We start from the raw sequence: 10,725 nt of genomic DNA, 5'->3' as shown, positions 1-10,725 counted from the left end.
GAGAGAGAGAGAGAGAGAGAGAGAGAGAGAGAAGAGTCAGGTGTTAACGTTACTTTGCCTTTCAGCTTTTAAATTCATTTCTTTGTTAGGTATATTTAGTGTTTTGATTATTACATACTGAAAGGACTTTGTTTTTCTAGTCTAGTCTGTCTGGTGCTCTGTGTGCCTCGTGTACCTTATAGTCATCTCCTTCTTTAGGTTAGGGAAATTTCCTTCTATGGTTTTACTGAGAATATGTTCTGTTCCTTTGACATGCACTTCTTCTTCTCTTCCTTTATATTATTAAATTTGATCTTTTCATAGGGTCCCAGATTTCTTGGATATTTTGTGCCAGAATTTTTTTTTTAGATTTAATATTTTGTTCAACTAAGGTATCCATTTCTTCTACTGTCTTCAATGCCTAAAGAGTCTTTCTCCATCTCTATTATTCTGCTGGTGAGGCTCTGGTTTGAGGTTTCTTTTTGAGTTCCTAAGTACTTCACTTCCAGGTTTGTCTCAGTTTAGGTTTTCTTGATTCTCTCTCCACTTTCAGGTCCTGAACTGTTTCATTCATTTCCTTCCACTGTTTATGATTTCATAGATTTCCTCAATGGATATACTCATTTCCTCCTTAAGGACATCTATCATATTTTTTAAAAGGGGCTGTTTTAAAGTCTCTGTCTTCTTTTTCAGTTATGTTGCCTTTCTCAGGGCCCTACTGTTGTAAGGTTACTGGGCCTAGCAGAGACATCTTGCCCTGTCTGTCATTGATTGTGTTTTGATGCTGCTGTCTTGACACTTAGGTTTGGAGAGATTATAATTCTAGCTGCTGATGTCTGCTCTTGTCTAGGTTGGGTGGCTGTTTTGTTCTCTGGTTGCTTTTGCTTGCTCGGGTTCTTAGGAGTGTGTGGTGACTGTGTTGCCTGGTAGGGGATTCTTTTGGGATCCTGATAGGGGTGGCCACTGGGAGGGTTCCAGGTAAAGTGTGTTTCTAGGTATTGGGAGCTGGCACTTAGGAATGGAAATGGGTTAGGAGGTGGGCTGAGGAAATCCACAGGAGGGAGGAAAGCAGAGTGGTACATCAGGATCTGCTTAGCTCCCTGGGAATAGGGGCAGAGAGTGAGGAGAGGCCACAGGACATAGTCTGCTGCAGAGCTGGAGATGAGACTCAGGGACATGGAGGGCTTTGCTGGCTACTCTTGTCCAACCATCGTGTTGAATTCGCAGGGAGTGTATGCACAGATGCGATGGGGATAGCAGGGTGACAGGAGTTGGAGAAGATCTGCATAATCCACTGGAGTGAGGGACCCAAAAAAGGGGGAGTCAGATGATCTGCTACAGAGATGGGGGAGACAATAGGGTATCAGATTTGGAGAGAAAAAGTTATCACTGAAGATCTGCAATTAGCTTCCCTGCTTCTGAGGCCACCGTGGGTTCCCATGGAGCACCTGCAGGGACTGACAGATGGGATAAAGCAATGGGTGCAGGGGTAGGAGGGGAGAAACTATGTGATTCATTAGAGATGGGAGAAGGGAAGGGAGGGAGGTGGTTTGCTGTGGAGAGACGGAATTGAGGGCTTGAATTCGGAGGAATGGAGGAGGAGCTGGAAATCTGCAGTCCATTTATTGGCTTTCTAAATAATTTAATATTTAATATAGTTTGATCATATCTTTTCCTTTCTCCCAACGCCTCCCAGTTTCTCCCAATCTCCCTTCCCTACTGAAAAATAAACAAAAATAAAAAAATCATAATCCCAAACCACAAAAGACAAAAGGAAAATATACCCAAACTAAACGAAAATCACACACACACACAAAAAAAAAAACCCAAAAAACATGGCGTACTGTTTGTGTTGGCCAGCTACTCCTGAGCAAGGGCCCTGCCTTGGGTACACTTGACATAGAAAGGGACATTCCGTCTTAGTCACTGCGCTGGACAGTTTGATGCCAACTTGACATAGGTTAAAGTCATTTGAGAGGAGGGGACCTCAATTAAGAAAATGCCTTTATAAGATCAGGCTATATGCAAGCCTGTAAGACATTTTCTTTAATGTGATTGATGAGGAAGGGCCAAGCCCGGATTTTCTTCTGTGATAGCAGTGATATGGAAGCATAAGCCAAATAAATAAACCCTTTCCTCCCCAACTTGCTTTTTGGCCATGGTATTTTATTGCAGTGATAAAAACCCTAACTATATAGAAACAGTGACCGTTCTGTTGCTGTGAAGTGACACCATGACCACAGCAACTCTTATAAAAAAAAAGTGTTGAATTGAGGGCCTGGCTTAGAGTTTCAGAGGTTCACCGTGGTGGGAGGAATGGCAGCACACAGGTGCAGTGCTTGGAAAAGTAGCTCAGAGCTGTACCGTGATCCAGAGAGAGAGGAGGGGGGGGGGAGAGACAGAGAGAGACAGACACACACAGAGAGAGATAGAGACACAGTGAGAAACAGAGAGGGAGGTAAAAAGAGGGAGACAGAGACAGAGAGGGAGAGAGAGAGACAGACAGAGACTGAGAGAGACAGAGAGGGAGGGAGGTAAAGAGAGAGAGACAGAGAGGGAGGGAGGTAAAGAGAAAGACAGACAGACAGAGACAGAGAGGGAAAGAGGTAGAGAGAGAGAGGGAGGGAGGGAGGGAGGGAGGGAGGTAAAGAGAGACAGACAGATAGACAGAGAGACAGAGAGAGAGAACTCCATGCTGGTATTTTGTCCAGTTTGAGCCTGTGTAGGTCTCATGTGTGTTGTCTCCATCTCTGTGAGTTTGTGTGTGTGCCCCCCCCCCACCCTGTGTACCTTGAGATGGTATTTCCTTGAATTTGTCTGTCACCTCTGGATCTCACAATCTTCTCACACTCTTAGAAATAGGTCCCTGACCCTCAAGGTGAAGGGCTTGATAAAGACATCCCATTTGGGACTGAGTATTCCAAAGTCCCTCTGTTGCTGGACATTGTCTAGCTGTGGGGCTCTGTGTTAATTACCATCTACTGCAAGAGGCTTCTGTGATGGGGGTTGAGAGATGTACAAGTCTGCAGCTACAGCAGTATGCCATTCCAAGTTGTCTGTTCATTTAGCAGAATATAGTTATAGGCTATCCCCTAGCCACACACACCCTAAAATATAATAATAGGCCATGGGGCAAAATCAGCCTTTTTGTTTGTTTGTTTGTTTGTTTGCTTGCTTGCTTGCTTGTTTGAGATAGGGCACTACTACATACCCTATCTGGCTGGCTGGAACTCACATTGATCTGTCTGCCTCTGCCTATTGGATGGCATGGTTAAAGGTGAATACTAACACATCCATTTACCTATTCAATTTTAACTATGTGCATGTGAGTGCAGTTGCCAGTGGAGGCCAGAAGGGGGCACTATTTCCTCCCTGGAGCTGGAGTTATGGACAATAGAGAACCATCCAATATGGATGCTGGAAACTAAACTCCGGTCCTTTACAAAAACAATACAGCACTCTTAACTGCTGATCCATCTCTCCGGCTTTTCAGCTGTACATTCTTTAAAAAGATTTATTTATTTAATTTATATGAGTATACTGTAGTTGTCTTCAGACATACCAGATTAGGGCATCGGATCCCATCACAGATAGTTGTGAGCCATCGTGTGGTTGCTGGGGATTGAAGTCAGGACCCCTGGAAGAGCAGTCAGTGCTCTTAACTGCTGAGCCATCTCTCCAGCCCTCCGCTGTACATTTTGATGGAGAAAATGTACCTGTATATTTACAATTCTATGTGTGGTCATCAATTTCAGTATCTTCTTGGAGGGGAAAAAAAGATGAGGGCAGAAATGATGCTTACTGGGAACTGGAGTAATTGGAGAATGATCTGAGAGAAACTACATCTTGTAGATCATCTCATTGTTTCCCCAAGTGCAGTGAACACGCCATTCCTGGCAATAAAGATGATATTTAAGTGCTACACGGATGAATGATTTTAATGATTTTGTGCTTAAATGTATATTAGAAAAGATACCTAACAAGTTCACATAACTTGAGCCATTTCACAGATATTGTTGCTTAGAGCAATAATCTTTCCTGTAGTGCAGAGATGTTTAAATAAGAAGATTAAGAAAATAACATACCTGTGAGTGCTGTATTGAAACATATGACAAGAAAAAAAAAAAAACCACTGAGATGGTTCTCAAAGGATTGAAGTTTGAAAATTAATGGGCTAATCTCTTAGAGCTAGAGTTTGAGGAGTTAGAGACTAAGCCGTTACGAGCCGTCAGACAGAGCACGTGTCGGAGCGACTGGCTCCCGGTGGCTGTCCATACAGAAGGATAACACTATGCAAGGTTGGAAAACCTGTAGCCCCATTCTTGCAATGAATACACAGTCTGTCTTCGGGAAGAGGTAGGATTCGGAAGCACAAATGTTTCCTTTGTTGATGAATAACACAAAGCTTTCAAGAACACCAATTCCAAAGGGGAAAGTTCTGGATTGTTGCACTGTGAACATTAAGTACTCTGAGATGTTTTCAAAGTTTAGCTACATTTACGAATTCTTAAAAAGCATTTTTAAGTTGGAAACTACGAGTTAAGGCAGGCCATGTGACGAATGAGGCACTGGGGGGGGGCGAGCAGTAGCACAAGAAGATAGGGCCATTTGCTATCATCTACCCTTTCATTGGCTGGAATGGAGTTCCAACATGGCTGACATAGTGTCTGGTTAATGGGTTGCAAACAATCAGAAGTAAAGTTTTACAGGAAGTCACTGCTTGCAGTGGGTGGTTCGGGTTAAAATTAATAAATCACACAAGACGTTTTCATTTTTAAGTTTTATTTTTATCAAAACAAAATAATTTAACCATAGAAAGAAGTGGGGGGATATTCACCAACCAAGAAGCCACATGTTTCCCCACCATAAGCAAGGAATTGTCTGTGCACAGAAACAAGCAAGCCACTTTCCCGTGCTCCCAGCAGCCAGATCTGACTTCTTCCTGGCTCCTCTTCTCCCCACGGTGACTCCGTATGCTCACATGTTCGCATGTCCCTTCAGACCAAATTGTGCATTTGCCACATGAATGCAAAGTGTGGAGAAGACGCACACAAGGGTTGAAATTTTAGCACTCAACACTGTTCTACATCCTGACCCCTGTGTGTAAAGAGTTTTGAAAGAGATGGGGAAATACAGTGTTTCAAAAGCCAATGCTTCTTGAACTGGGGGCTAACTGGAGTAAGACTCCTTGTTACAGTTGTAGGAATCTGATAGTCACGAGCCAGATGGGTCACTTCCTCCCTCAGCCAGGAAGTTGAGCAGCCCCACATCCCATAACTGTAAGAATCTGCTGCACAAGGTAAATTTTGTGCAAAATGCAAATTTCTGTGCTAAGGGAGAAATGAATAATGCGTTCACTCTAAGTAATGGATGTGAACGCCAGGAAAGAGTTTGCCGTGAGGCTGAGAGTCCTTTATCTTTCATGGTGAGGGCAGTGGTCACACCCCACTGGTGCAAGACTAAGACTTCAGATCCCAGCTTCAGAAGGCAATATTTCGGAAAGGGAAGTTCCAGTCAGTCCTAAGTCACTCCCCACGTTGTCAGATATGCTTTCATTAGAATCCAGAAGGTCCGTCTGTTTATCTCTCCTCCCTCTCCCCCTCCATCCCCTCCCTTACTCCTCCCCTTTTCAGTCTTTTTCTTTCGCTCCCCCCACCTGTCTCTCCCCCATCTCTCTTTCTCTCCCTCTTCTACATCTCTCCCCTTCCACCACCCTGCAAATAAACCACAAGTTAAGAGCTGTGCACCATTGATCTTGGGACTTAGCTTCCTCTGAGATGCCAAGCTTAGTCCTAAGGGAGGGGAAAGCAGTTCCCACGGTGGCACCTCACAGCAAGGAGGGCCGGGCCGGCCACCAAAACTCACAAAGCTTTAAGAGTTGGCCAAGTAGAGAGCTGAGACCTATTCCTATATGCATCTCAAAAAGCGGCCAGGCACAGCAGTTCAGGAGGACTGTCCAGTGGCCAGTATCAGACACCATGAGCAGCGGCACTTGCGTGGCAAAGAATCCCAGGTCCTCTTTCTCTCAGTCCATGCTGGCAGCCCTGCAGCTCATCTCCGTGGGGGAAGTGGAGGCACTGATGACTCAAGACTCCTGCGTGAAGATGCATAAGAATAACAGCACTGGCGAGCAGTGGGCTGGCCTTGTCCTAACATGCTTCTTACGTGTGGTGTTGGGAACTGAATCCCGAGCGTCATGCATGACAGCCAAGCACTAGATCACTGAGCCACATCCCCAGCACCAAAAAATAGACATGTATTTTCTGATCCATCGTGTGAGATACACTTGTAGTATTATCAAACTGCAGCAACAAAAAGACTGGTAGGTACTAGAATTTTATTTTAATAACCCAACCTGAGTTTGGGGGTTTATGGGTAAAAGTTTTCTTACAATTTTCTTATAATTGTATTTTGCCTTAAGAAAATTAGATTTATAAAAATCAGTGACTATTTGGTGCATTATCAAAAGGACCCCCCGTTAAAACCAAACTAAACCAAACCGTGTGTGTGTGTATATATATATACATATATATATGTATATATATATATAACTTTTAGGATATTTTTCAGTAGCTAGCTCCTCCCAAGGTCATTTAAAATAATCGTTTCCTTTTTCAAAAAGTCTACGGAAATACAGGGTTTATAAATCCATGTTGATTTAAATTAAATGACCCCCCCACACACACCCTGGGAAGACTGGCACTAAGTGATCGGGTGAACCAGTGGGTCTGGCAAGTTCTCTAGCTCTGTAAGAGACAGAGCGGGGGGTTACCGAGATTGAATCGCTTGATATTCTGCTATATCAGATCCAGCCTTGGGGGCAGCAGCTAGCTATGGAGGCTCAGAAGAAGCCTCCAGCATGCTTTTTGGAGCTATGATTGTGACATGGGCCTGGTGATCCTCTTGGACTTCATTGTCCCCTGGAACTAAGGATCTAGGATAATGGTTTTCAACCTCCCTAATGCTGCAACCCTTTAATATGGTTTCTTGTGTTGTGATGACCTCTGACCATAAAATTATTTTCATTGCTACCTCATTACTATAACTCTGATGTGGTTATGAATCATACCGCAAATACCTGTGTCTTCCAACAGTCTTAGGCGACCCCTTTGAAGGGATCATTTGACTCCCACCAGGATCATGACCCACAGGGCTGAGAACCACTGATCTAGACAGTAGTCCTGCCTTGCTGCCCTATACCTCCTGAGACAGAGGAGCCAGCTTCACCTACATACATGATTTCTTCCACTCAGTGTTATGCCTTTTTGTTATATTAGTTTTGATGTATAAGGTGGGTGACTACACCCCCAAATCAGGGATTCCAGGGAGGTGCATAAGACGACCCTTTCCTCAGCTCACATACTGCATGGCAGGAGTATCCTAACAATATTTGTACATCAGCTCCCCAGCGTGTTCTTCAGCATCTTCCATGACAACTCAGGAGCAATGTTTTCTGTGGGGGACACTTCTAAGCTACGAAGGCACAGGTGTAAAGGAGACCATGGTTCTCTATCAACCACTCCCACCAGGATCCAGCCCCTCAGAGGCACTCAGCTCCTCTGTCCAGGTCTCAGCTTCATTCATGTCTACGCACAGGGACCAAGCTCTCCCAGCCAAAGACAGGGTCAACGGGGCCCGCTTCCTCTATTGCCTTCCTCAGGTACAGGTCATCCAAAGGGCAGCCAATCACACGTCCATCACTCTCCTTCTTGGTCTGACCCCCACCCCCTCCAGACACATAGATACCAGAGGACTACCTAGTCTGGTCTCAGTGAGAGAAGACTCGCCTAAACCTTGAAAGACTTGAGGCCCCAGGGAGTGAGGAGACCTGAGTGGGGGCGGGGGGGGGGTAGAGGGTAGGGTCTGGGAAGTGGAGACATCCTCTTGGAGCTAGCAGGAAGAATGGGATGAGGAACTGTCTAAGGGCAGACCAGAGGGGGATAACGACTGGACTGTTAAAAAAAAATTTAAGTATTTTTTTTTTTTTAAAGAAGCATAGAGAGGTGGTGGTTAGCACTTTCCTGTTCCTCTGTGCTTGTCGGCTGGGATTTGATCCGTGAGATATTTCTGAACACGTGTGATGACCACAGACATACGCTAAATAACGAGAGGCTGCTCTTTCTTGCATTGAAGTCCTCTGTAAATAGCAGCAAAACAGGAATGGTCACGTGAAAAATATTTGAAATTGGACCATACTTCTTCACAGATAAGGACTTTTGAAAGTATGTTTGCGCACGCGTGAGGCAGGTGCTTCTCCTGGCTGCCTTGCCTGGGAGCAGGGAGCACGAGATGTCACGTGAACATCACTACCACAGCGCTACGCCAGCAGTTCGGCTAGAAATCATAAAGTGTACAAAGTCGCCACGGCAAGTAGAAAATCGTAAAGGACTGAGCAGTGTAAACTTCTGGAAGTTTCCCCCTCCCATTTAAGGGTAAGGAGAGGACGGCTGGGAACCTGAGGCCTGCATAGTGGGCTGGTAGACACAGACCTTGCCTCCGCCCACTGGCTTGGAATGCTGGGGGATTTGATCTGTGCTGTTCTGAGATTCACAATACAAAGGCTGATTTAATCTGACAGCAAAGTAACACTAAGCCCGCAAAATAAAATTACCAAGATGTAAAACAGTGTCAAAACTCCAATTAGTTTTCTGCCCTAGAAGCTTCTGAAGGAAGTCGGAACGGCTCCATCACAAGGCGCAGGCATCATCAGCTCAGGTCGCACAGATTACTACAATGTAGCCCTCTAGCTGAAATCGCTCACAGCCCAATATGACAAAAAGAATCAGAGGAAAATGAGTTAATTTTCCCCTCAAAAATAAAAATGACTCATTACAGTGACTATTTTACTAACTTAATGCAATGTTCCTTTGCAAGACCTAAAAAATAGAAAAGAAAAGAAAAAAAAAAATCCCAAGGCTTTGGGGCGGCAGGAAGGCGGGTATATTCTCACAGAAAAGGTACCAAGTACAAGGGACACACATGCTTGTGTTACTGGACCAAAAACAAGTATTTGTGCAACGTATTAAATGGCCTTAGGCGTTGTGATGTATATTTACAGTATTCATTAGGAAGCTGGCTGGCCCTGACCAGTTTTTGAATGCATCTGGATTTAGTCTCCAAACCACATGGAGCCATCTTGGTGCCCAGTTCAAACCCCATGCTTCTTTCTCAAGCTACCCCAATGACCCCAGGTGTGTTTGCCACTCTTAACTTAGTGGCAGTGATGTCAGATGTGTTGACCCAATGGGGTCTCAATGGTCAGGAACAAAGTCCCATATGGCTCTTCTGATTAGTGTCATCTTACTGGGCAAGGCAAAGGGGATGACAGCATCAAGTTGGAGCTGTGTACTCGGAGTCTCTTGCAATGGCCCTTCCTGACTATTTTGACTCTTCCAGATGAATGTAGAAGGCCCCAGGGAGTGGGGAGGTTTGGTGGGCAGGGCAGGGGAGAGGTAGGGTGTAGTGGGCAGGGTAGAAGAGTCCAAGGTCTGTCTAAGAGAAGCTAAAGAAAGCTATGGCTGGATCTGGGCACGGTGTTGGTTAGAGTTGGCTTGAAGAAATTATAGATGGCTTTCCTAGTCTATAGATGTTTCATAAATAAAGTTATGTGCCATGACACTTGGTGATGTTTATCCCAAAAGAGCCCTAGGCCTTGGCCATTTGCCACCATCTTTCTCTGGGATGACATCAGATCTCAATGACCAGTCTGTCTTCATCGTCACTGCTGGTATCGCTGAGCTCCACCCGTGTCTGCTTCCTCATTCCTTCCAGACTCCTCTTTCGGATGGATCTCAGAGGGGCCTCCTCGGGGACTTGTGAGGGTTGTCCTGGGTCAGAAGGAGCTGTGACAGTCTTGGAGGTAATTAATCCTTCAGCTTGACAAGTCCCACTCTCGCTTCCTGAAGCAGCACCCTGGACGGTCAGGTCCCCACATCCGTATTGGCTCCACAAAGGAAAATCTGCCTGGGCTCTTGCTTCCTCCTGGTGTGAACTGACTGAACTTGGTCCTGAAGGTGGTATTTCTAGAGTTTTTCCAGGTGATTGTTTACCAGGTGAAGGCCTCCCTGGCAGGAGCACCCGTGGAATGCTGTCTGATGTGCCTCTTCTATCTGGGGAGTTTCGTGCCAGAGTCTCCTCTGCACAGGATTCTGCACTGTGAGCCCCCAGGGTTTTGTGTCCTGTTCTTATCCCCGCAGAAACACAGATGGCGGCCACAGAGGTAGCAACGTCATGGTGGGGAAATGTTCCTTTGGGTTTAAAGGAAGAAGGCAGCTCTGGGACATCTGGGGAGAAGCACAAGTTGGGAACAATGGAGACTTGATCCTGCGAAGGCGGCAGCTGAGTTTCTGGAGGTCCAACATCAAGACCTTTGCCCTGAGGCAGATCTTCCTGAAGCACTGCCAAAAACATGTTGGATTGTGGAGATAATCCGGACCCATCAGCAGGCTCCTTCTCCTGAGAACAGTCATTATGCTCACCAGCGGTTGAAGAAATATCCTACAACAAAGGGCAAAGGAGAATCAATAGGGGAAAAGGATAATTGGCATAAAGGAAACTTGTTTAGAAACACGGTCTGCAATGAAAGCAAGGCCCTGGGATCTTGATGAATCTTTCCTGATCAGGGACCTCACTAGGATCCCTCAGTAAGTTTCCATTCATAACTAGTCAGCACATTGACCTTAGCCAAACTCCTTATTAATACAAATTAGGTCACTGTGTGATCTGATGGGGTTCTGAAGGCAAACA

At 45.4% G+C, this 10,725-nt stretch overlaps 1 protein-coding gene across 2 annotated transcripts in view; it reads right to left on the bottom strand.

The window, feature by feature from the left end:
- Nucleotides 1–4,744: 4,744 nt before the first annotated feature.
- Nucleotides 4,745–10,725, bottom strand: part of Znf831 (zinc finger protein 831) — a 113,056-nt gene continuing 107,075 nt past the window's right edge. For both annotated transcript variants that reach the window (XM_021156949.2, XM_029484615.1), the window contains exon 6: nt 4,745–10,476. In XM_021156949.2, coding sequence (XP_021012608.1) covers nt 9,667–10,476 — 810 coding nt within the window. In that variant the 3' untranslated portion in view covers nt 4,745–9,666. The remainder of the gene's footprint in view (nt 10,477–10,725) is intronic.

Source organism: Mus caroli, chromosome 2 (assembly GCF_900094665.2).
Source record: "Mus caroli chromosome 2, CAROLI_EIJ_v1.1, whole genome shotgun sequence".
Classification (NCBI taxonomy): domain Eukaryota; kingdom Metazoa; phylum Chordata; class Mammalia; order Rodentia; family Muridae; genus Mus; species Mus caroli.
This window is presented reverse-complemented; position numbering and strand designations above follow the sequence as displayed.